The sequence below is a fragment of the Gymnoscopelus braueri genome (assembly GCF_963280865.1).
Source record: "Gymnoscopelus braueri genome assembly, chromosome: 16".
In the NCBI taxonomy this organism is placed as follows: domain Eukaryota; kingdom Metazoa; phylum Chordata; class Actinopteri; order Myctophiformes; family Myctophidae; genus Gymnoscopelus; species Gymnoscopelus braueri.
This window is the reverse complement of record NC_137616.1, coordinates 2,448,075-2,475,756: the sequence shown is the minus strand read 5'-3', so window position 1 is coordinate 2,475,756 and position 27,682 is coordinate 2,448,075. Positions and strand designations below refer to the sequence as shown.

At 39.7% G+C, this 27,682-nt stretch overlaps 1 protein-coding gene and 1 pseudogene across 2 annotated transcripts; both read right to left on the bottom strand.

Annotated features, from left to right (window-relative positions):
- Positions 1-1,376: 1,376 nt before the first annotated feature.
- LOC308102570 (E3 ubiquitin-protein ligase TRIM35-like) lies at positions 1,377-2,864 on the bottom strand (annotated as a pseudogene). The gene is made up of 2 exons: positions 2,712-2,864; positions 1,377-2,655 (listed from the first exon to the last, which is right to left on the bottom strand). The product of its transcript is annotated as an E3 ubiquitin-protein ligase TRIM35-like (transcript).
- Positions 2,865-9,612: 6,748 nt separating this feature from the next.
- LOC308102569 (E3 ubiquitin-protein ligase TRIM35-like) lies at positions 9,613-11,100 on the bottom strand (the record flags this gene model as incomplete). The annotated part of the gene is made up of 2 exons (XM_080452338.1): positions 9,613-10,891; positions 10,979-11,100. The coding sequence occupies 2 exons, from the start codon at positions 11,098-11,100 to the stop codon at positions 9,613-9,615; spliced, it is 1,401 nt and encodes a 466-aa protein (XP_080308464.1).
- Positions 11,101-27,682: the final 16,582 nt, after the last annotated feature.

Here is a 27,682-nt window from a genome sequence, read left to right as displayed (position 1 = left end):
AGTCCTAAAAATAGATACAATACTATGCATGATCATTAATATTAAGTTAGTATAATAGGATTAGTTTTGACAGTGGATTTGTATTGTTTTATGTATTTCTACTTTTCCACTTGCATTCTCCTCTGTCATATTTTGTTCAGATTGTGTTCTTATTGCTGCCACTGCGCCATCTAGTGGTGATGTCGATGGAGTGTCTTCTCTTAGGTTTGAATTCTCTGGCCAAGGCAACACTATGTTTTATTATTATTCTTAAAGGATTTATATATATGAATTACATAAAATGTATACAGTGTTTTGGTCTGGTTTCCTTTTCTTTTTTTGTTTTACATCTGAACTTGCACTCTGCCAGAAAAACACCCTTGTCTAAGACAAGGATTCACAACTTCTATCTTTTTTGTTGTTAAAAGCATTAAGAAAACTAAGCATGTTTATTGATAACATAGGTGTAAGAATGTACTTTTTTCTAAAGGTTTTTGCCCTTCAAAGTTGTGCCGAAGATCGTTGTCAACTCTGTCAGATTTCTACAAAAACATAATTTAATCAGGCATAAACTGGATTTTAGCTATAAGGTCCCCTGTCTCCCTTCCAAGTTTAAAAAAATGCGGGAAAGCTATGAAAGCTCTGGTAAGCTTTTATTTTTTGATAAATGTACTAAATAATATTACTATCTGGTGTGTCCCAACCATAACATGTCAACGCCGTCAATCCTTCTAAATCAAAAACTAAAAAATGCACTACTCACTCACAAAACTCTACGACTGTGCTGTGAAATGAAAGAAAACAATTTTTTGTCAACTCTGTCAGATATGCCATCTTATGGAGTTGACATACAAACATTTGGGAGGTATTAAACCCATTACATGGTTTAATAGTCAACACTTTGATATTTTAAAAGATCTTTCCCCGGCATAATTGAAGAAGATATAAAAATACATACACATAAAAGTTTTGTATATTTCTTGGTAAATAGGACTTAAAACATCATACAACTGAAACAAAAATGTTGTACATGGTTGTGTATTTATTGGGTTATGTTATACAATATTGCATACTGTATGTGCAAGTGACAAAAGTATTCAAACATCTAGGATTACAGTTAGTTTGAAGGTGAAATTAGAGTCAAGTGTTTTCAAATCACAAAAACAACCCAGTTGACAATCAAACAAAACAATAAGGATCAAAACAGCATCAGGTGAACTTACAAAGGCAGAACACTCCTGGTCTGAATCCTGTGTCATATTGTGAGCTTGTATATCAGCTATTTTCACTACTTTTGTGCGACACTCTTGTATGGAAAAATATATTTGAAATATGTAGATACCGTATAAGGTTTCTACCTGACAGCAACGACAGGCTTTTATTGGACACTAGACATTCTAACTGTTGTTTTCCAGAGTGACACTAATCTTCCCTGACAACATCTTCAGAGACTGACCATCACAACAAGAATTATAAAAGTATGGAAAGAGTGTGTCAGTGAAAGTGTGTGTGAAGGTGTGTAGGTGTGTGTTAGAATCCGGATCAGAGAAGGACAGCTCTCCTCTGTTCCAATCCAGCTGGACTCTGATCCTCTGGGGTTCCTGTTTCACTGAGAGAACAGTGTCGGTCTCAATATTTCCTGCTGAGTAGAATGCTGTGTATTCAGCCGGAGAGTAAATTCCTTGACTGAAACGTAGCATCCACATTTTACCCCCCATTTCTTCTGTCACACCAACTTCCCACCTTCCCACCCAATTGTCTCCAACCTCAACATCCCAGCTGTGAGACCCTGAGTTAAAGCCCTCATAAGCCAGAACCCTGGGACACTTGAACCTCTCTGGGTTGTCAGGAAGCTGCTGGAAGCCCTGTCTCACACTGGTCAGATCAGCAGACAGGATGTATTCTCGATGGGCAGTGTTGGGGTCCAGGATCACAGGTGTGTAGGAGATAATGTCCTTCATCTTGTCCCAGACTCTGAAGGCCAGGTTACCCAGATGTTTGGCCTCGTCTATCAGTGCTCCTGAGACTGGCCGGGGGCAGTGCAGGGTGAGCTGGACTCTTTCCATCGTGGTCTTGTAGTTCTGCAGGAACGACACATGATCGTTTTCTCTCAGCTGGTCCTCGGTCGCTCGGATTACATCTGAGAGGGTCATCATGTCTCTGTTCAGCTCCTCAAGCCTCTCCTTTATCTCCTGACTCTTCAGTGTCTCATCCTCCCTCAGAGCAGAGATTCTGGCCTCCTCTTCCTCTTGAAGGAACTGATGAAGGTTCTTAAACTGTTCCTTAATCTGTATCTCTGTGCTCTGGGCCTGAACCTTGATGTGTTTTTCTGTTAAGTCGTTATTTGTCTTAACTTGTTTAAAGTCCTTCAGTTTCTCTTGTAAAGCATTCAATGATTCCTGGACTTTCTTTTTGCAACGCCCCGATGCTCGGTCTACGGGTAAGAACTTGTGACCAGTGTGTTTTTCTGAATACCGACACACAAGACACACCAGCTGTTCATCGTCCAGACAGAAGAGCCCAAGCTCCTCCCTGTGCGCGACACACGTGTCCTCTGTGCTCACCGATGAGGTTCTCCGGCGTTTCTCCTCCAAGAGGTTCTCACACAGGTTCTTTAACACCAAGTTAGCAGGAGGATGGTCACTGGAGTAATATCGTTTTACAAACAGGACATTCCTGTTTGTAATGCAATACAAAAGTAATACAAACAGGAGTAATATTGTATTACAAACAGGATATTCATGTGATGATCTTCCTGTCCACCATTCAGGCAGATAGTCTTTGCAGAAGCTGTGGCTGCAGGACAGCAGAACAGGATGTTTAAAGATGTCATCACACACGGGACAGATGAGCTCCTCTTCCAGACGAGTCAAATGGGAAGCCATTTTTCTCTGCAGTCACTTTCTGTTATACCAGGAATACTAGAAGAGAAAACAACAGCAATAACATGAGTAACAATTACTAGTTCTAACACTAGTATAGTAGTAGTCAAACGATCGTTGTAGTAGAATTATAGTAGTATTAGCAGCAGCAATAGTACTAATACACTACTACTACTAAAATATGTTCCAGATTTTACATAACTACACATACTTCATGCTTAGTGAGTCATCTTTGTGAAATACACCCTGGATGACTAAATATGAATAATAGTGCTAAATACAAAATATGTGACAGTGAAATTGTTCCATAAAACCATCATCTTGACTTTAAATGATCTGCCTGTGAAAGTTATTTTACATAGTGTAGTGCAGGTTATGTGCAATAACAACTTTAATCTGTTTTGACAGTGATTCAAACAAAACTTGATTCTCAAGAAATAATCACTTTGTCATTACAAACTGGCTGTTGCAAATAAATAACTGTCTATATTATGTATCTGATGGTTCAATATGACTTGTGTCAAAACTTGGTATGCCTACATCAGAAACATAGAACTTATAGTCTCATCAGCTTTTTATTCCAATTGAATATGTGACTTAATATTACTGGTAACAGTATATTTTCTGCGACTTTTATTTTAGTTTAAAAAAACATATTTTACCACTGAACAAACTACAGGGAAGGTAGAATGAGTGAAATATATGCCACTTCATAACACAGTAACAATTACTGAAATTTGAATTGGCTCCTTACTAATTCAGTTACTTACATACAAATTCAGATGATTATAAGCTATATTTTCTTACCTGTAATTTAGGATCCTACTCCAGTGTTTTCTCAGGAGGTACCTGTGAAGAAGAGTGCAGTCTGAAAGTTGAACTGAAATAATAACAGTTGCTTGTCTCTGTGTGTCTCTGTGTTCTGTGGTCTGTCTGACTCTGAGCACTGACTGAGCAGGACAGTGTGTGTGTTGTGTTGTTGATGTAGGAGTATAAGTAGTAGCACCTCCCTTTTGTCTTGGAGTGGAGAAACACCTCCTCCCACCTCCTCTTAGCTCTCCTCCAATTAACTGAAGTGAGGCCCATTTCAATGTGAAAGGCTCATAACAAAAGCCACATTGATGATGATGATGGGCCATCATCAGAGAAACATGTACATAGACACAAGTTTCAATGTCCTTTGCTTCATTAACATGTTGACTGTTTTTCTTTGCCAAAGAAACAAACCCAGATATGTCAGTATCCATTTCCAAAGTTATTGATCAAGTTCTTAGCTGTGCCATCAATTATCATTTTAGATTATAAATAGGTTAGACTAGTGGTATGTGAATTAAATATAGTTTTGTATTCATACAATTACCTTTTTTATGTGCAGAATGCTTTTGAAACAGTAGCATAAAGGCAAGTTATTTTTGTAGATTTGTGTCCCAGGTTGTTCAAACTTTCCAAGATTATTCCACAATTCTTCTTTTTCTGTGAAGATAGCCAATCTACAAGCTCACAACATACCACATCACAATGCTTTCTGAACTTGTATATCAGCTATTTTCTAAGCTTATCTGCACGGCACACATAACGAGGGAATGTTAACAAAAAAACGTTCTGTACTCTTTAAATGCGGATGAGTTTAAGTCTTGACCTGCTAAACACACGAGCTACACCTTGTCTATAGCGGTTTTAAAGGAGGGTAGGAAGCCACTCTTGTTTATGGCTGTTGGTAGGGCATTCCACATTTTGGTGGCATAACAGTAGAACAAATTCATCCCCATGTTTGTGTCGAAACTATGTGTGGGTTTAGAAGTAACCTGATCAGTTAGTTTTGATAGGTCTGAAGTTGTGTTTTAATGCCTTTGAGGTGCTAGAGTTAGAGTACCATGAGGTGCATGCAGAGTCAAAATGACATTGGATGAGTGCTCCATAGTGTCCTCAGAGCATTCCTACTGACCAACGAGGAGACCCTGCCCAATAATCTTGTTCTTTGTTTGACTTTCTTGATGACATTTGTTGCCATTCTTTCACTGAAAAGACTGTTCTCTAAAATGCAACCCAGGTAGGTAATTAAATGCAATTTGTCCTTGTCCGAGACCAGGAGTGCGGAGTAATCCGCGAACAAGTACAATTTGCCATATTAAACTGGTTGCCTACTTGTCCATCCACATGTCATGTAAACAGTGTGACCATAAGCTACGTCTGAACTGGGTGTCTTGAGAATGAGAGTCTCTCACCTTTATGAATAAATTATACATTATAAAAAACACAAATAGTGTAGATCAGTGGTTCTCAATGTGAGGTCTTAGGACAATCTTCACCATTCATTCACATAAATACAACTGGAGAATGCACAATAATTGCTATTTGAACAACTCTTTACCAACATTAAATAGTTAGCAAATGAACAGACATAATTATGTCTAATAATAACAAATGTTCTCAGATTTGGGTTGCAGAGATAAAACATCTATGAATTTGAGTTGTGTTGCCTAATGTAAATCAAACTGAGGGTCCTTGGAATGAGAGAGTACTTAGAGAATGACTGGTGTAGCTCAATGACCCACAGATACTAGAATGTGTAAATTGGGGGATACTTGGGACACATCTAAAGTGTGTATATTATCTGTTCTGTGCTGAGTGGCCTGGGCCATCTGCATTTAAGATGCAAATAAGACAATAATAAGTGTGTGTGTGTGTGTGTGTGTGTGTGTGTGTGTGTGTGTGTGTGTGTGTACGTGTGTACGTGCGTGCGTGTACGTGCGTGCGTGTGTGCGTGTGTGTTTGTGTGTGTGTGCCAGAAACATAGAACTTTTAGAGGGATTGTTACTTATTCAATTACTCTATGTGAAACTTGCCAACACATTCAGATGATTATAAGCTATGTTTTCTTAACTTAGGATCCTATTCCAATGTTTTTGTCCAACGTTTTTTCCAAAGTTATTGATCAAGTTTTTAGCTGTGCAATACAATTGTCATTTTAGATTATAAATATGTTAGCCAAGTGGTATGTGAATGAACTATAGTTTTGTATTTATACAATTATCCTTTTTTCCTTATCTTTTTTTTAAATGTGCAGAGTGCTTTTGGAACAGTAGCATAAAGGCAAGTCATTTTAGTACATTCCAAATTCATAATTGCACCATTTTACATTCGATGTTTAAACATTACTCGCTTGTATAGGCATTTTCACAGTAGCCTAAATGTATTAACATCATTTTGTCACGCTTTGTGTAGACAATCTCAATCTCAAACATTGTCATGTCAATGATGTTCACAATTCTTATTTTTCATATAGTATTTTACAGTAATTGAACAGAATTTCACTTTGAACTCTTTAACAACATCAAATAGTTCGCAAATGAATTCTGGATAGAAAATGTTCTCAGAAATGGGTTGCAGATTTGGACAAAATTTATGAATTTGAGTTAGTTGGCCTAACGCAAATCACCTTGGAATGAGAGAGTACTTAGAGAATGGTTGGTGTAGCTCAACGACCCAAAGTCTAGATACTAGAATGTGTAAATTGGGGGATACTTGGAGACAATGACACACCTGAAGTGTGTAGATTATGTGTGCAGTACTGATATGTGTGCAGTACAAGATTTCCCTTCTCCCCCCCCCACCTCAAAGAACTCCTCACCCCAAAACCCGCCACCCGAAGCCTCCGCTCCAACAACACCAACCTTCTCGTTGTCCCTGACACCAACCTCCGCACCGGGCCTTCTGTCACACAGCCCCATGTCTGTTGAATGCCCTCCCAGACCACCTGAGAGCACCACAGTCCACTGATGCCTTTGAAAATGGACTAAAAACCTACCTTTTAAAAAAAGCATTTTTCTAATTTTCATGGATTTTGTTTGTTTTAATTTCTAAATTTCTAAATGTCGGCCCTTTAGTTTAGCCTAGTTGGGTCTATTGTAATTGTTTTGTTGCCTATGCTGTTTTTATGCCTTGCTTTTAATTGCGAACGCAGGAAGGAGGCGCCTCCGCGCAAGTGGAGCTTACTATGAAACCGTGCTCGGCTTGTGTGTGTGCGTGCGTCTCTGTGTGCGTGCACTGCCTCAGCCCTGTGTGCAGCCAAGTAAATGTCCAATATAGACGTACCATACATCAAATGAAAGGCCTTTGAAAACTGAACACACCTGTCAAGGTTGCGTTTAAGCCCGCCCCTTCCCCCGGAAGCCACGCCCCGGACTGCCGTGCGGGACTGCTGCGGGGGGTGGGGGGTCTGGGGACTGTACGGGCAAAAAGAGGGACGGGTTAGGATTTAATTCATTAATGTATGTTTGCTCATCCTGGCGAGTGGAGGAAGCGAGGAGAGTGAGCGAGTGACCGAGTATTGTAATTTGTCTTAACGAGTGTCTCTGCTCTCCTCTGTCCAGTTGCACATCCCAGGGCATGCTGGGTACACAGGAAATGAAGAGGCGGACCGGCTGTCCAGAGAGGGAGCGGCCAAGTCTTAAAACTGACCAATGGAAAAGAGCACAACCTCTGCGGTGGCCTTTAAAGTAACCAATGGGAGGAGCAGACCTCTAGTGTGGCCTTTTGAAGGAGCTCACCCAAAAGAAAAACTTATTTTCTATCAATTACACACTCCATGAAGCTTTGAATTCATGGAGATAATTTTTTTTGGTCGCATTCCTAAGCCAATAATTTGATGACAGAGTCTCCATTGAGTCTCCTACCGGAGAATCTGCTGGTCATCAAATTATTGGCTCAGGAATGTGACAAAAACAAACAAATCTCCATGAATTCAAGGCTTCATGAGGTGTGTAATTAATAGAAAATAAGTCATTTTTTTGGGTGAACTACTCCTTTTAAAGTAAGCAATGGGAAGGCAGACGTTGTGCTGTCTCAGGGACCCTCTCGGTTCTTTCTGGGGGTTCCAAATGGACCCTTTAACATGTCTCTAGCTCTGAGAGTGTACAAATGGAACCAAATGGATCCTTGGGGGTCCATTTGGTTCCATTTGTACAGTCCTTGAAATTAAAAGGTTTTGAGAATGTCTGATCTTATTGGTGGAGCTGACAGGAAACTAGTTACATTTGTATTTCCTGTCCTGTTAGTACATAATTCTGTTGTTATGAATGTGATCACAGGTTGTGACATGTGACATTTCACATCCCAAAATTAACTGCTTTCTACTTGTGTTTAATGTTTAAATACTTTATAAAGGCTGCATTTTGTGTTCAGAACCGTTCTGGTTGATGAGGATGTTGTTCAGAGAGGCTGTTGGATGCTTTTTGTTTTGTTATTTTACTTTAATAAATTCTACTATTGACTGAAGCATAATGTTTACATTGTTGATTTGTGTAATATGGATGAGAACACACACAACTCTTTATAAGTGTATATTTCTGCGCAACTAAGACATTTTAATTTACAATTTTAAGTCCTAAAAATAGATACAATACTATGCATGATCATTAATATTAAGTTAGTATAATAGGATTAGTTTTGACAGTGGATTTGTATTGTTTTATGTATTTCTACTTTTCCACTTGCATTCTCCTCTGTCATATTTTGTTCAGATTGTGTTCTTATTGCTGCCACTGCGCCATCTAGTGGTGATGTCGATGGAGTGTCTTCTCTTAGGTTTGAATTCTCTGGCCAAGGCAACACTATGTTTTATTATTATTCTTAAAGGATTTATATATATGAATTACATAAAATGTATACAGTGTTTTGGTCTGGTTTCCTTTTTTTTTTTTTTTTACATCTGAACTTGCACTCTGCCAGAAAAACACCCTTGTCTAAGACAAGGATTCACAACTTCTATCTTTTTTATTGTTAAAAGCATTAAGAAAACTAAGCATGTTTATTGATAACATAGGTGTAAGAATGTACTTTTTTCTAAAGGTTTTTGCCCTTCAAAGTTGTGCCGAAGATCGTTGTCAACTCTGTCAGATTTCTACAAAAACATAATTTAATCAGGCATAAACTGGATTTTAGCTATAAGGTCCCCTGTCTCCCTTCCAAGTTTTAAAAAATGTGGGAAAGCTATGAAAGCTCTGGTAAGCTTTTATTTTTTGATAAATGCACTAAATAATATTACTATCTGGTGTGTCCCAACCATAACATGTCAACGCCGTCAATCCCTCTAAATCAAAAACTAAAAAATGCACTACTCACTCACAAAACTCTACGACTGTGCTGTGAAATGAAAGAAATTTTTTTTTTGTCAACTCTGTCAGATATGCCATCTTATGGAGTTGACATACAAACATTTGGGAGGTATTAAACCCATTACATGGTTTAATAGTCAACACTTTGATATTTTAAAAGATCTTTCCCCGGCATAATTGAAGAAGATATAAAAATACATACAAATAAAAGTTTTGTATATTTCTTGGTAAATAGGACCTAAAACATCATACAACTGAAACAAAAATGTTGTACATGGTTGTGTATTTATTGGGTTATGTTATACAATATTGCATACTGTATGTGCAAGTGACAAAAGTATTCAAACATCTAGGATTACAGTTAGTTTGAAGGTGAAATTAGTGTTTTCAAATCACAAAAACAACCCAGTTGACAAGTCAAACAAAACTATAAGGATCAAAACAGCATCATGTGAACTTACAAAGGCAGAACACTCCTGGTCTGAATCCTGTGTCATATTGTGAGCTTGTATATCAGCTATTTTCACTCCTTTTGTGCGACACTCTTGTATGGAAAAATATATTTGAAATATGTAGATACCGTATAAGGTTTCTACCTGACAGCAACGACAGGCTTTTATTGGACACTAGACATTCTAACTGTTGTTTTCCAGAGTGACACTAATCTTCCCTGACAACATCTTCAGAGACTGACCATCACAACAAGAATTATAAAAGTATGGAAAGAGTGTGTCAGTGAAAGTGTGTGTGAAGGTGTGTAGGTGTGTGTTAGAATCCGGATCAGAGAAGGACAGCTCTCCTCTGTTCCAATCCAGCTGGACTCTGATCCTCTGGGGTTCCTGTTTCACTGAGAGAACAGTGTCGGTCTCAATATTTCCTGCTGAGTAGAATGCTGTGTATTCAGCCGGAGAGTAAATTCCTTGACTGAAACGTAGCATCCACATTTTACCCCCCATTTCTTCTGTCACACCAACTTCCCACCTTCCCACCCAATTGTCTCCAACCTCAACATCCCAGCTGTGAGATCCTGAGTTAAAGCCCTCATAAGCCAGAACCCTGGGACACTTGAACCTCTCTGGGTTGTCAGGAAGCTGCTGGAAGCCCTGTCTCACACTGGTCAGATCAGCAGACAGGATGTATTCTCGATGGGCAGTGTTGGGGTCCAGGATCACAGGTGTGTAGGAGATAATGTCCTTCATTTTGTCCCAGACTCTGAAGGCCAGGTTACCCAGATGTTTGGCCTCGTCTATCAGTGCTCCTGAGACTGGCCGGGGGCAGTGCAGGGTGAGCTGGACTCTTTCCATCGTGGTCTTGTAGTTCTGCAGGAACGACACATGATCGTTTTCTCTCAGCTGGTCCTCGGTCGCTCGGATTACATCTGAGAGGGTCATCATGTCTCTGTTCAGCTCCTCAAGCCTCTCCTTTATCTCCTGACTCTTCAGTGTCTCATCCTCCCTCAGAGCAGAGATTCTGGCCTCCTCTTCCTCTTGAAGGAACTGATGAAGGTTCTTAAACTGTTCCTTAATCTGCATATCTGTGCTCTGGGCCTGAACCTTGATGTGTTTTTCTGTTAGGTCGTTATTTGTCTTAACTTGTTTAAAGTCCTTCAGTTTCTCTTGTAAAGCATTCAATGATTCCTGGACTTTCTTTTTGCAACGCCCCGATGCTCGGTCTACGGGTAAGAACTTGTGACCAGTGTGTTTTTCTGAATACCGACACACAAGACACACCAGCTGTTCATCGTCCAGACAGAAGAGCCCAAGCTCCTCCCTGTGCGCGACACACGTGTCCTCTGTGCTCACCGATGAGGTTCTCCGGCGTTTCTCCTCCAAGAGGTTCTCACACAGGTTCTTTAACACCAAGTTAGCAGGAGGATGGTCACTGGAGTAATATCGTTTTACAAACAGGACATTCCTGTTTGTAATGCAATACAAAAGTAATACAAACAGGAGTAATATTGTATTACAAACAGGATATTCATGTGATGATCTTCCTGTCCACCATTCAGGCAGATAGTCTTTGCAGAAGCTGTGGCTGCAGGACAGCAGAACAGGATGTTTAAAGATGTCATCACACACGGGACAGATGAGCTCCTCTTCCAGACGAGTCAAATGGGAAGCCATTTTTCTCTGCAGTCACTTTCTGTTATACCAGGAATACTAGAAGAGAAAACAACAGCAATAACATGAGTAACAATTACTAGTTCTAACACTAGTATAGTAGTAGTCAAACGATCGTTGTAGTAGAATTATAGTAGTATTAGCAGCAGCAATAGTACTAATACACTACTACTACTAAAATATGTTCCAGATTTTACATAACTACACATACTTCATGCTTAGTGAGTCATCTTTGTGAAATACACCCTGGATGACTAAATATGAATAATAGTGCTAAATACAAAATATGTGACAGTGAAATTGTTCCATAAAACCATCATCTTGACTTTAAATGATCTGCCTGTGAAAGTTATTTTACATAGTGTAGTGCAGGTTATGTGCAATAACAACTTTAATCTGTTTTGACAGTGATTCAAACAAAACTTGATTCTCAAGAAATAATCACTTTGTCATTACAAACTGGCTGTTGCAAATAAATAACTGTCTATATTATGTATCTGATGGTTCAATATGACTTGTGTCAAAACTTGGTATGCCTACATCAGAAACATAGAACTTATAGTCTCATCAGCTTTTTATTCCAATTGAATATGTGACTTAATATTACTGGTAACAGTATATTTTCTGCGACTTTTATTTTAGTTTAAAAAAACATATTTTACCACTGAACAAACTACAGGGAAGGTAGAATGAGTGAAATATATGCCACTTCAATAACAAAGTAACAATTACTGAAATTTGAATTGGCTCCTTACTAATTCAGTTACTTACATACAAATTCAGATGATTATAAGCTATATTTTCTTACCTGTAATTTAGGATCCTACTCCAGTGTTTTCTCAGGAGGTACCGGAGGAAGAGTGCAGTCTGAAAGTTGAACTGAAATAATAACAGTTGCTTGTCTCTGTGTGTCTCTGTGTTCTGTGGTCTGTCTGACTCTGAGCACTGACTGAGCAGGACAGTGTGTGTGTTGTGTTGTTGATGTAGGAGTATAAGTAGTAGCACCTCCCTTTTGTCTTGGAGTGGAGAAACACCTCCTCCCACCTCCTCTTAGCTCTCCTCCAATTAACTGAAGTCAGGCCCATTTCAATGTGAAAGGCTCATAACAAAAGCCACATTGATGATGATGATGGGCCATCATCAGAGAAACATGTACATAGACACAAGTTTCAATGTCCTTTGCTTCATTAACATGTTGACTGTTTTTCTTTGCCAAAGAAACAAACCCAGATATGTCAGTATCCATTTCCAAAGTTATTGATCAAGTTCTTAGCTGTGCCATCAATTATCATTTTAGATTATAAATAGGTTAGACTAGTGGTATGTGAATTAAATATAGTTTTGTATTCATACAATTACCTTTTTTATGTGCAGAATACTTTTGAAACAGTAGCATAAAGGCAAGTTATTTTTGTAGATTTGTGTCCCAGGTTGTTCAAACTTTCCAAGATTATTCCACAATTCTTCTTTTTCTGTGAAGATAGCCAATCTACAAGCTCACAACATACCACATCACAATGCTTTCTGAACTTGTATATCAGCTATTTTCTAAGCTTATCTGCACGGCACACATAACGAGGGAATGTTAACAAAAAAACGTTCTGTACTCTTTAAATGCGGATGAGTTTAAGTCTTGACCTGCTAAACACACGAGCTACACCTTGTCTATAGCGGTTTTAAAGGAGGGTAGGAAGCCACTCTTGTTTATGGCTGTTGGTAGGGCATTCCACATTTTGGTGGCATAACAGTAGAACAAATTCATCCCCATGTTTGTGTCGAAACTATGTGTGGGTTTAGAAGTAACCTGATCAGTTAGTTTTGATAGGTCTGAAGTTGTGTTTTAATGCCTTTGAGGTGCTAGAGTTAGAGTACCATGAGGTGCATGCAGAGTCAAAATGACATTGGATGAGTGCTCAATAGTGTCCTCATAGCATTCCTACTGACCAACGAGGAGACCCTGCCCAATAATCTTGTTCTTTGTTTGACTTTCTTGATGACATTTGTTGCCATTCTTTCACTGAAAAGACTGTTCTCTAAAATGCAACCCAGGTAGGTAATTAAATGCAATTTGTCCTTGTCCGAGACCAGGAGTGCAGAGTAATCCGCGAACAAGTACAATTTGCCATATTAAACTGGTTGCCTACTTGTCCATCCACATGTCATGTAAACAGTGTGAACATAGGCTACGTCTGAACTGGGTGTCTTGAGAATGAGAGTCTCTCACCTTTATGAATAAATGATACATTAATACAAAACACAAATAGTGTAGATCAGTGGGTCTTAGGTCAATCTTCACCATCCATTCACATAAATATAACTGGAGAATGCACAATAATTGCTATTTGAACAGAATTTCACTTTAAACTCTTTACCAACATTAAATAGTTAGCAAATTAACAGACAGAATTATGTCTAATAACAAATGTTCTCAGATTTGGGTTGCAGAGATAAAACATTTATGAATTTGAGTTGTGTTGCCTAATGTAAATCAAACTGAGGGTCCTTGGAATGAGAGAGTACTTAGAGAATGACTGTAGCTCAACAACCCACAGTCTAGATACTAGAATGTGTAAATTGGGGGATACTTGGAGACAATGACACACCTAAAGTGTGTAGATTATCTGTCCTGTGCTGAGTGGCCTGGGCCATCTGCATTTAAAATGCTAAAAAGACAATAATAAGTGTGTGTGTGTCAGAAACATAGAACTTTTAGTGGGATTGTTACTAATTCAATTACTCTATGTGAAACGTGCCAACAAATTCAGATGTTAACTCTTTAACAACATTAAATAGTGAATTCTGGATTGAAAATGTTCTCAGATTTGGGTTGCAGATTTGGACAACATTTATGAATTTGAGTTGTGTGGCCTAACGCAAATCACCTTGGAATGAGAGAGTACTTAGATAATGGTTGGTGTAGCTCAACGACCCACAGTCTAGATACTAGAATGTGTAAATTTGGGGATACTTGGAGACAATGACACACCTAAAGTGTGTAGATTATGTGTGCTGTACTGAGTGGGCCTTCTGCATTTTAAGTGCCAATAAGACAATAATAAGTGTGTGTTTGTGTGTATAAATAGGAAGTGTGGGTTGATGTTATATAGATTTACATAGAGAATAACTGAAAAACTGTTAACATGATCTATTATAGAGTTGGGAGTGTCTGAAAAAAAATGTTAACATGATCTATTATAGAGCTGGGAGTTTAAACACTGTATGAGGACACACTCCTTAATGTTGTTGACAAACATTTTATTTGATGTATCTCTAAAAGTATGAGACCCGTAATGCATGCCGTAATAAATCTAAAGAATGCAACTTAATTTAAAATATGTAGAGGATATAGTACACATTCAAGATGCTGGTGTATTATATATGAAGGCAGTCAGTTTATAATCATTTTGACATATTTTTTAATAATAATATTACATTTAATTTAATTGGTCACACTCAGAGTGGCAAGAGAGTGAATTTCCTCTTTTATACTTTTTTACACGTCAAAATAACAAATGTTTGGGTGCGAACCCCATTACCTTTATAAATGTTGTTGATTTTAGAGGATATCACACCTTATAATTCTCTATATTTCTGCATAACTATGACATTATCAGATGTTAGTCCTAATAGTAAATAAAATACTATGAATGATCATTAAAGGAGAGTTCCGGTAATTTTAGGTTGTATGTTTGATGTGTCGCTAATCACTCACCAACATACAAAGGAACGTTGAATATTTCCAGATCTGACCCTGTTGTCCATTCTGCAGACCCCTTGCAGCGGCATAATGGGATAGTCCGGTCTGTTAGCAAAAAAAATTGGACACGGCTGACAAAAGCGCCACATTTTTTCTACATGCTCTCCATCACCATAAGTTTCATTTTGGACGGGGAGCCACGTCATCAAGATGGCAGAAGGCGGCCATCTTGGATTTCAAAGATGGCCATCATGTAATATAAAGTGCCAATATCTCGGCTTCCAAGCCACTTAGAAGGTCAATCTAGGTGTCAAAATATATATTTTTGGGGTCAAGGAATTTAATAAAGCTATTGAGAATATCAGCAAGTGACTATTTCTGCCAATATTTGAACATTTGGTTCATTCTGGCAATTATTCTGGTCGCTTAGGTCCAGATGTGGACACGGCGACCAAAAGCACCACATTCTTTCCACATGCTCTCCATCACCATAACTTTAAGTTTTTGGTAGGAGCCACATCATCAAGATGGCGGAATGCGGCCATCTTGGATTTCAAAGATGGCCACCATGTAATAACTACAAGTGCCAACTTCTAAGTGGCTTCCAAGCCACTTGGAAGGTTAATTTTGGTGTCAAAATTACATTTTCTGTGTCAAGGAATGCATTTAAGCTATTGTGAATACCGCTTGATTTTTGTTTGTACCAAGATCAAATAAATATGTTCATTCTAGCAATGCATATTTACATCTTGGTTAGTGGTAGGACATATTGAAAACTGGATAACCTGCATGAAGTGAATTATTAGCTTCACTTTCTTATGTTAAAATTATCTGTCACATGGACAACTGCAAAGATCTGTGCAATTCCAGTGTGCCTTCTTTCATGAGCACCTTGCACCACAACCACTTGGCCAGTTTAATGCAGGCTTTTGACGCCATCGGTAGAATACTCCACACAGGAAGCCAGTAGAATGCTCCACACAGGAAACCAGACCTGGTTGTCGACATCCAATGTCCATCCCCTCCTTCTGGACTAGGTGTCGCTGCTGGGCCAGTTCAGACGAGGCCCAGATCCCAGACTGGTAGACAATTCACGTCACATGCTGCAGCAGTGAATCTTGAGTTGGTGGAATGTATTCCAAACTTCCATCATTTTGTTCTTCTGGCCGAAGCACTCTCTAGGTAAGTAAGCAGGGTGCGGGAGTCTATCCCTGTTACAATGCGCATAGACCCCTCAGAGATGGATTGCTGAGGTGGAGTCAAAGTGCCACACCTACCATCAGCTCCCAGTACTTACTGCAAGACTTGCCGCACCCAGGCCGTGCTAATTATATGGTGAGTTGATGGTGCCCGCCGCCCGGGATCGAACCCATGACCTTGTGGTTGAAAGGCGAGCGCTCTACTGACTGAGCTACCTGGTGCTTCATTGACAAATTCCAAATCACTCGTTTTATCATAAATTATGACTGTGGAGCGCTCAAGAAGTTGAATGTATTGGTTATCTTTGGTCACAAAGGTGTATGGATTTGCTACCATGCAGTTTAAGGCCTGGGTGACGACAGGGTATGAATTCCAAGCCAATCATACTGGCTTCTTCCCTTTCCCGCAGAATGCTTATGTGTCACAGCCTGTGTAAAGTGGAAAATGGGATGTGCTGTAATCTTTGACCAGAGCATGGCAGATGGTATTTATGAAGATAGGTGTAGGTCTTGCCAGTGCCAAAAGCGACCCAGATGTCTGTAGATAGGCATGAAACTTGGTGATGAGGATAACGACAACATCTGTATGGATACATACATGAGTACCAAGCAGGTAGAACAGCCATGCTCCAGGGCATCAAGCAGGTGAATCCGTATCCTTCTTCATGGTTACTGACCACTGTGATGCCAGATGTAATGAAGACCAGCTTGCCCTCTGGCCAGGCAGTTAATGCAGACCATTAACTGAGGGCATGGATGGTTTTCAAGGTGCTCATGTCCCCCTCTCTGTGTTGCATGGCTATATATAATCAAGAAGAAGTGAAGAGTGCCACCACATCATCCTTCCACATTGAGATCTGCCCTGCCTGCTTGGTCTTGGTTTTGGGTGTTGGGCATCTGAAGAGAGGCAGTGAGTTATATGTTGTGCATAATCTAGCCGAGGCATACAAAGTTGTGTAGATATACATTACATTACAGTCATTTAGCAGATGCTTTTATCCAAAGCTATATACTGCCAGAATTAACCAAATGTCCAAATCATGGCAGAAATAGTCACTTGGTGATATTCCCAATAACTTTATTGAATTCCTTGACCCCAAAAATATATATTTTGACACCAAGATTGACCTTCTAAGTGGCATGGAAACCGAGATATTGGCACTTAGAGATATTAAATGATGGCCAAATCCAAAATGGCCGTCTTCTGCCATCTTGATGACGTGGCTCCCCGTCCAAAATGAAACGTATGGTGATGGAGAGCATGTAGAACAAATTTGGTGCTTTTGTCAGCCGTGTCCACATTTTCCTAAAATCTGGTCTTAAGCAACCAGACTAGGAGAAGTGCGTGTAAGAGTGAAAATTGCCTATTTTAACAGATGCAAAGTTTTTCTTTTTCTCCTACTACTCATCGTTGAGTCTCATGATACTCAAACATGCGCTGAATGTCCCGCATTCTACTTTTCCACTTGGACTCTCTTTATCTGTCATATTTTGTTCAGATTATGTTCTGACTCCATTGCTACCACTGCGCCATCTAGTGGTGAAGTACAAAATTGAGTCTTCTCTTAGGTTTAAATTCTCTGGCCAAGGCACTCATACACATGTGCGTGCACACTCACAGCGGTACTTGAAAGTTTGAGATTTGAAAAAAAAAAAAAATATATATATATATACATATACATATTTCTGGGTAAATAGGACCTAAAACATCATACAAATGAGACAAGAATATTGTACATGGTCATGTATTTATTGGGTTATGTTATACAATATTGCATACTGTATGTGCGAGTGAAACATCTATGATTAGAGTTAATTTGAAGGTGAAATTAGAGTCTGTGTTTTCAAATCACACAAACAACCCGTTAGTTTGACAATAGACGACAAGCAACAACATGACAAATCAAACAAAACAATAAGGTTCAAAACAGCATCAGATGAATGCACAACAGCAGAACAACGCGTCATATCAGGCCTGAATCCTGTGTCATATTGTGAGCTTGTAAATCAGCTATTTGCACCACTTTTGTGTGATGAAGTAGGGCATCCATTTATGGGAGAGAAAAAAAAACTTTCGAAATACGTAGATAACACATAAGGTTTCTACCTGACAGCAACGATAGGCTTATTGGACACTAGACATTCTAACTGTTGTTTTCCAGAGTGACACTAATCTTCCCTGGCAACATCTTCAGAGACTGACCATCAGAACGAGAATTAAAAGTAAAGTATGGAAAGAGTGTGTCAGTGAAAGTGTGTGTGAAGGTGTGTAGGTGTGTGTTAGAATCAGGATCAGAGAAGGACAGCTCTCCTCTGTTCCAATCCAGCTGGACTCTGATCCTCTGGGGTTCCTGCTTCACTGAGAGAACAGTGTCGGTCTCAATATTTCCTGCTGAGTAGAATGCAGAGTATTCACCCTGATGGAAACAAAACTCCCATATTAAATATTCTTCTTTCACACCCACACACCACTCTCTATTGTACCCAACCTCAACATCCCAGCTGTGAGACCCTGAGGTAAAGCCCTCATAAGCCACAACCCCAGCACAACCGTGATTCCTCTCTAGGATGTCAGGAAGCTGCTGGAAGCCCTGTCTCACACTGGTCAGATCAGCAGACAGAATGATTTCTGAATTCACAGTGTTGGGGTCCAGGATCACAGGAGTGTAGGAGACAATGTCCTTCATCTTCTCCCAGACTCTGAAGGCCAGGTTTCCCAGGTGTTTGGCCTCGCCTATCAGTGCTCCTGAGTACAGCGGAGGCCAGTACAGGTTTAGGGTGAGTTGGACTCTTTCCATCGTGGTCTTGTAGTTCTGCTGGAACGAGACGTGGTTGTCAGCTCTCAGTTGGTCCTCGGTGGCTCGGATTGCATCTGAGAGGGTCACCATGTCTCTGTTCAGCTCCTCAATCCTCTGCTTTATCTCCTGACTCTTCAGTGTCTCTTCCTCCCTCAGAGCAGATATCCTGGTCTCCTCTTCCTCTTGAAGGAACTGATGTAGGTTCTTAAACTGTTCCTTAATCTGCATCTCTGTGTTCTGGGCCTGAACCTTGATGTGATTTTCTGTTAGGTCGTAATTTGTTTTACGTTTTTCAAAGTTTTCCAGTCGCCACTTTAAATCATTCAACGATTTCTCGACTTTGAATCGTTGAAGGTTGTGCAAGCGTTTCTCCTCCAAGAGGTTCTCACACAGGTTCTTCACTACCAAGTTAGTAGGAGGATGGTGACTGGAGCATATTGTTTTACAAACGGGACATTTGTTTGCTCTTTCCATCCACCATTCCCGCAGACAGTCTTTACAGAAGCTGTGGCTGCATGACAGCACAACAGGATGTTTAAAGATGTCATGGCACACAGGACAGGTGAGCTCCTCTTCCAGACAACTCAAACAGGAAGCCATTTTTGTCTGCAGTCACACTCCCTAGTCTGCAATGTCCACAGAGGCTTTTACACAAGGAATACTTGGAGAGAAAACAAAAATAGCATTAGTAAGAATAGTACTAGTTTAGTATAGTAGTAGTCCTAGTATAATTAAAGCCACAACATAGAACTTATAGTATTTATATTTATGGCTGTAATTACTTGAGTATTTGTGTGCAATTGCAACTTTTACTTAAGTTAAAAAAAAAGTATTCGGACAACGGAACAAACTACAGGGTAGGTAGAATGAGTGATATGCCACATCAAAAACACAGTTACAATTACTGACATTTGAATGGGCTTGTTAATAATTCAATTACTTCATGTGAAAATTGCCAACATATTCAGAAGATTATAATCATTATCATATCCCATTATAGTCTCTTACCTGTAACTTAGGATCCTACTCAAATGTTTTCTCAGAAGGTCACTTTGAAGAAGAGTGCAGCCTGAAAGTTTAACTGAAATAATAACAGTTGCTTGTCTCTGTGTGTCTCTGTGTTCTGTGGTCTGTCTGACTCTGAGCACTGACTGAGCAGGACGCAGATGAGCAGGACAGTGTGTGTGTTGTGTTGATGTGGGAGTATAAGTAGTAGCACCTCCCTTTTGTCTTGGAGTGGAGAAACACCTCCTCCCACCTCCTCTCAGCTCTCCTCTAATTAACTGCAGTCATGGTCTCATTTCAATGTGAAAGTCTCATAACAAAAGCCACCATGCTGCTGCTGATGGGCCATCATCAGAGAAACATTTACATAGACACAAGTTTCAATGTCCTTTGCTTCATTAACATGCTGACTGTTTTTTCTTTGCCAAAGAAAGCAAACCCAGATATGTCAGTATTCATTTCCAAAGTTATTTATCAAGTTCTTAGCTGTGCAATACAATTATCATTTTATATTATAAATAGTTTAGCCTTGTGGTATGTGAATGAAATATAGTTTTGTATTCATACAATTACATTTTGTATGTGCAGAATGCTTTTGAAACAGTAGAAGGCAAGTTACGTTATGTTTAAACATCACTCGTCTGTAGTCATTTTAACAGTAGTAGCCTAACTGTATTGGTATAATTGTGTCATGCTTTGTATAGACAAGTGGGTCTCACTTTTTCTCATGACAATTGGTTTCATTTAGCTGTAGACCCCCATTTGATTTTTGTCCCAGGTTGTTCAAACTTTCCAAGATTATTCCACATTTTCACAAATGTTCACAATTCTTCTTTTTATGTTAAGATAGCCAATCTACAAGCTCACAACATGTCACATCACAAGAGAAACATATACATCTAGACACAAGTTTCAATGTCCTTTGCTTCATATGTTGACTGTTTTTCTTTGCCAAAGAAAGCAAACCCAGATATGTCAGTATTCATTTCCAAAGTTATTGATCAAGTTCTTAGCTGTGCAATACAATTATCATTTTATATTATAAATAGTTTAGCCTTGTGGTATGTGAATGAAATATAGTTTTGTATTCATACAATTACCTTTTTTATGTGCAGAATGCCTTTGAAACAGTAGAAGGCAAGTTACTTTCGTAGATTTGTGTCCCAGGTTGTTCAGATTTTCTAAGATGATTCCACATTTCTTCTTTTTCTGTGAAGATAGCCACTACAAGCCATCTACAAGCTCAGAACATACCACATCACAATGCTTTCTGAACTTGTATAACAGCTATTTTCTAAGCTTATCTGCACGGCACACATAACAAGGGAATGTTAACAAATAAACTTTCTGTACTTTTTAAATGCGGATGAGTTTAAGTCTTGACCTGCTAAACACACGAGATACACCTTGTCTATGGCGGTTTTAAAGGAGGGTAGGAAGCCACTCTTGTTTATGGCTGCTGGTAGGGCATTCCACATTTTGGTGGCATAACAGTAGAATGAATTCATCCCCGTGTTCTCTAGTAGTGCTAGAGTACCATGAGGTGCATGCAGAGTCAAAATTACATTGGATGAGTGCTCCATCTAGTGTCCTCAGAGCATTCCTACTGACCAACAAGGAGACCCTGCCCAATAATCTTGTTCTTTGTTTGACTTTCTTGATGACATTTGTTGCCATTCTTTCACTGAAAAGACTGTTCTCTAAAATGCAACCCAGGTAGGTAATTAAAAGGTTTTTTTTAACCTGCAATTTGTCCTTGTCCGAGACCAGGAGTGCAGAGTAATCCGCGAACAAGTACAATTTGCCATATTAAACTGGTTGCCTACTTGTCCATCCACATGTCATGTAAACAGTGTGAACATAGGCTACGTCTGAACTGGGTGTCTTGAGAATGAGAGTCTCTCACCTTTATGAATAAATGATACATTAATACAAAACACAAATAGTGTAGATCAGTGGGTCTTAGGACAATCTTCACCATCCATTCACATAAATATAACTGGAGAATGCACAATAATTGCTATTTGAACAGAATTTCACTTTAAACTCTTTACCAACATTAAATAGTTAGCAAATTAACAGACATAATTATGTCTAATAACAAATGTTCTCAGATTTGGGTTGCAGAGATAAAACATTTATGAATTTGAGTTGTGTTGCCTAATGTAAATCAAACTGAGGGTCCTTGGAATGAGAGAGTACTTAGAGAATGACTGTAGCTCAACAACCCACAGTCTAGATACTAGAATGTGTAAATTGGGGGATACTTGGAGACAATGACACACCTAAAGTGTGTAGATTATCTGTTCTGTGCTGAGTGGCCTGGGCCATCTGCATTTAAAATGCTAAAAAGACAATAATAAGTGTGTGTGTGTCAGAAACATAGAACTTTTAGTGGGATTGTTACTAATTCAATTACTCTATGTGAAACTTGCCAACAAATTCAGATGTTAACTCTTTAACAACATTAAATAGTTCGCAAATGAATTCTGGATTGAAAATGTTCTCAGATTTGGGTTGGACAACATTTATGAATTTGAGTTGTGTGGCCTAACGCAAATCACCTTGGAATGAGAGAGTACTTAGATAATGGTTGGTGTATCTCAACGACCCACAGTCTAGATACTAGAATGTGTAAATTGGGGGATACTTTCTGGCAATTATTCTGGTCGCTTAGGTCCAGATGTGGACACGGCGACCAAAAGCACCACATTCTTTCCACATGCTCTCCATCACCATAACTTTAAGTTTTTGGTAGGAGCCACATCATCAAGATGGCGGAATGCGGCCATTTTGGATTTCAAAGATGGCCACCATGTAATAACTACAAGTGGCTTCCAAGCCACTTAGAAGGTTAATTTTGGTGTCAAAATTACATTTTCTGTGTCAAGGAATGCATTTAAGCTATGAATACCTATTGATTTTTGTTTGTACCAAGATCAAATAAATATGTTCATTCTAGCAATGCATATTTACATCTTGGTTAGTGGTAGGACATATTGAAAACTGGATAACCTGCATGAAGTGAATTATTAGCTTCACTTTATTATGTTAAAATTATCTGTCACATGGACAACTGCAAAGATCTGTGCAATTCCAGTGTGCCTTCTTTCATGAGCACCTTGCACCACAACCACTTGGCCAGTTTAATGCAGGCTTTTGACGCCATCGGTAGAATACTCCACACAGGAAGCCAGTAGAATGCTCCACACAGGAAACCAGACCTGGTTGTCGACATCCAATGTCCATCCCCTCCTTCTGGACTAGGTGTCGCTGCTGGGCCAGTTCTGATAAGGCCCAGATCCCAGACTGGTAGACAATTCACGTCACATGCTGCAGCAGTGAATCTTGAGTTGGTGGAATGTATTCCAAACTTCCATCATTTTGTTCTTCTGGCCGAAGCACTCTCTAGGTAAGTAAGCAGGGTGCGGGAGTCTATCCCTGTTACAATGCGCATAGACCCCTCAGAGATGGATTGCTGAGGTGGAGTCAAAGTGCCACACCTACCATCAGCTCCCAGTACTTACTGCAAGACTTGCCGCACCCAGGCCGTGCTAATTATATGGTGAGTTGATGGTGCCCGCCGCCCGGGATCGAACCCATGACCTTGTGGTCGAAAGGCGAGCGCTCTACTGACTGAGCTACCTGGTGCTTCATTGACAAATTCCAAATCACTCGTTTTATCATAAATTATGACTGTGGAGCGCTCAAGAAGTTGAATGTATTGGTTATCTTTGGTCACAAAGGTGTATGGATTTGCTACCATGCAGTTTAAGGCCTGGGTGACGACAGGGTATGAATTCCAAGCCAATCATACTGGCTTCTTCCCTTTCCCGCAGAATGCTTATGTGTCACAGCCTGTGTAAAAGTGGAAAATGGGATGTGCTGTAATCTTTGACCAGAGCATGGCAGATGGTATTTATGAAGATAGGTGTAGGTCTTGCCAGTGCCAAAAGCGACCCAGATGTCTGTAGATAGGCATGAAAGTTGGTGATGAGGATAACGACAACATCTGTATGGATACATACATGAGTACCAAGCAGGTAGAACAGCCATGCTCCAGGGCATCAAGCAGGTGAATCCGTATCCTTCTTCATGGTTACTGACCACTGTGATGCCAGATGTAATGAAGACCAGCTTGCCCTCTGGCCAGGCAGTTAATGCAGACCATTAACTGAGGGCATGGATGGTTTTCAAGGTGCTCATGTCCCCCTCTCTGTGTTGCATGGCTATATATAATCAAGAAGAAGTGAAGAGTGCCACCACATCATCCTTCCACATTGAGATCTGCCCTGCCTGCTTGGTCTTGGTTTTGGGTGTTGGGCATCTGAAGAGAGGCAGTGAGTTATATGTTGTGCATAATCTAGCCGAGGCATACAAAGTTGTGTAGATATACATTACATTACAGTCATTTAGCAGATGCTTTTATCCAAAGCTATATACTGCCAGAATTAACCAAATGTCCAAATCATGGCAGAAATAGTCACTTGGTGATATTCCCAATAACTTTATTGAATTCCTTGACCCCAAAAATATATATTTTGACACCAAGATTGACCTTCTAAGTGGCATGGAAACCGAGATATTGGCACTTAGAGATATTACATGGTGGCCATCTTTGAAATCCAAAATGGCCACCTTCTGCCATCTTGATGACGTGGCTCCCCGTCCAAAATGAAACGTATGGTGATGGAGAGCATGTAGAACAAATTTGGTGCTTTTGTCAGCCGCCTATTTTAACAGATGCAAAGTTTTTCTTTTTCTCCTCATTTACTACTCATCGTTGAGTCTCATGATACTCAAACATGCGCTGAATGTCCCGCATTCTACTTTTCCACTTGGACTCTCTTTATCTGTCATATTTTGTTCAGATTATGTTCTGACTCCATTGCTACCACTGCGCCATCTAGTGGTGAAGTAAAAAATGGAGTCTTCTCTTAGGTTTAAATTCTCTGGCCAAGGCACTCATACACATGTGCGTGCACACTCACAGCGGTACTTGAAAGTTTGAGATTTGAAAAAAAAAAAATATATTTACATATACATATTTCTGGGTAAATAGGACCTAAAACATCATACAAATGAGACAAGAATATTGTACATGGTCATGTATTTATTGGGTTATGTTATACAATATTGCATACTGTATGTGCGAGTGAAACATCTAGGATTAGAGTTAATTTGAAGGTGAAATTAGAGTCTGTGTTTTCAAATCACACAAACAACCCGTTAGTTTGACAATAGACGACAAGCAACAACATGACAAATCAAACAAAACAATAAGGTTCAAAACAGCATCAGATGAACGCACAACAGCAGAACAACGCGTCATATCAGGCCTGAATCCTGTGTCATATTGTGAGCTTGTAAATCAGCTATTTGCACCACTTTTGTGTGATGAAGTAGGGCATCCATTTATGGGAGAGAGAAAAAAACTTTCGAAATACGTAGATAACACATAAGGTTTCTACCTGACAGCAACGATAGGCTTATTGGACACAGTAGACATTCTAACTGTTGTTTTCCAGAGTGACACTAATCTTCCCTGGCAACATCTTCAGAGACTGACCATCAGAACGAGAATTAAAAGTAAAGTATGGAAAGAGTGTGTCAGTGAAAGTGTGTGTGAAGGTGTGTAGGTGTGTGTTAGAATCAGGATCAGAGAAGGACAGCTCTCCTCTGTTCCAGTCCAGCTGGACTCTGATCCTCTGGGGTTCCTGCTTCACTGAGAGAACAGTGTCGGTCTCAATATTTCCTGCTGAGTAGAATGCAGAGTATTCACCCTGATGGAAACAAAACTCCCATATTAAATATTCTTCTTTCACACCCACACACCACTCTCTATTGTATCCAACCTCAACATCCCAGCTGTGAGACCCTGAGGTAAAGCCCTCATAAGCCACAACCCCAGCACAACCGTGATTCCTCTCTAGGATGTCAGGAAGCTGCTGGAAGCCCTGTCTCACACTGATCAGATCAGCAGACAGAATGATTTCTGAATTCACAGTGTTGGGGTCCAGGATCACAGGAGTGTAGGAGACAATGTCCTTCATCTTCTCCCAGACTCTGAAGGCCAGGTTTCCCAGGTGTTTGGCCTCGCCTATCAGTGCTCCTGAGTACAGCGGAGGCCAGTACAGGTTTAGGGTGAGTTGGACTCTTTCCATCGTGGTCTTGTAGTTCTGCTGGAACGAGACGTGGTTGTCAGCTCTCAGTTGGTCCTCGGTGGCTCGGATTGCATCTGAGAGGGTCACCATGTCTCTGTTCAGCTCCTCAATCCTCTGCTTTATCTCCTGACTCTTCAGTGTCTCTTCCTCCCTCAGAGCAGATATCCTGGTCTCCTCTTCCTCTTGAAGGAACTGATGTAGGTTCTTAAACTGTTCCTTAATCTGCATCTCTGTGTTCTGGGCCTGAACCTTGATGTGATTTTCTGTTAGGTCGTAATTTGTTTTACGTTTTTCAAAGTTTTCCAGTCGCCACTTTAAATCATTCAACGATTTCTCGACTTTGAATCGTTGAAGGTTGTGCAAGCGTTTCTCCTCCAAGAGGTTCTCACACAGGTTCTTCACTACCAAGTTAGTAGGAGGATGGTGACTGGAGCATATTGTTTTACAAACGGGACATTTGTTTGCTCTTTCCATCCACCATTCCCGCAGACAGTCTTTACAGAAGCTGTGGCTGCATGACAGCACAACAGGATGTTTAAAGATGTCATGGCACACAGGACAGGTGAGCTCCTCTTCCAGACAACTCAAACAGGAAGCCATTTTTGTCTGCAGTCACACTCCCTAGTCTGCAATGTCCACAGAGGCTTTTACACAAGGAATACTTGGAGAGAAAACAAAAATAGCATTAGTAAGAATAGTACTAGTTTAGTATAGTAGTAGTCCTAGTATAATTAAAGCCACAACATAGAACTTATAGTATTTATATTTATGGCTGTAATTACTTGAGTATTTGTGTGCAATTGCAACTTTTACTTAAGTTAAAAAAAAAGTATTCGGACAACGGAACAAACTACAGGGTAGGTAGAATGAGTGATATGCCACATCAAAAACACAGTTACAATTACTGACATTTGAATGGGCTTGTTAATAATTCAATTACTTCATGTGAAAATTGCCAACATATTCAGAAGATTATAATCATTATCATATCCCATTATAGTCTCTTACCTGTAACTTAGGATCCTACTCAAATGTTTTCTCAGAAGGTCACTTTGAAGAAGAGTGCAGCCTGAAAGTTTAACTGAAATAATAACAGTTGCTTGTCTCTGTGTGTCTCTGTGTTCTGTGGTCTGTCTGACTCTGAGCACTGACTGAGCAGGACGCAGATGAGCAGGACAGTGTGTGTGTTGTGTTGATGTGGGAGTATAAGTAGTAGCACCTCCCTTTTGTCTTGGAGTGGAGAAACACCTCCTCCCACCTCCTCTCAGCTCTCCTCTAATTAACTGCAGTCATGGTCTCATTTCAATGTGAAAGTCTCATAACAAAAGCCACCATGCTGCTGCTGATGGGCCATCATCAGAGAAACATTTACATAGACACAAGTTTCAATGTCCTTTGCTTCATTAACATGCTGACTGTTTTTTCTTTGCCAAAGAAAGCAAACCCAGATATGTCAGTATTCATTTCCAAAGTTATTTATCAAGTTCTTAGCTGTGCAATACAATTATCATTTTATATTATAAATAGTTTAGCCTTGTGGTATGTGAATGAAATATAGTTTTGTATTCATACAATTACATTTTGTATGTGCAGAATGCTTTTGAAACAGTAGAAGGCAAGTTACGTTATGTTTAAACATCACTCGTCTGTAGTCATTTTAACAGTAGTAGCCTAACTGTATTGGTATAATTGTGTCATGCTTTGTATAGACAAGTGGGTCTC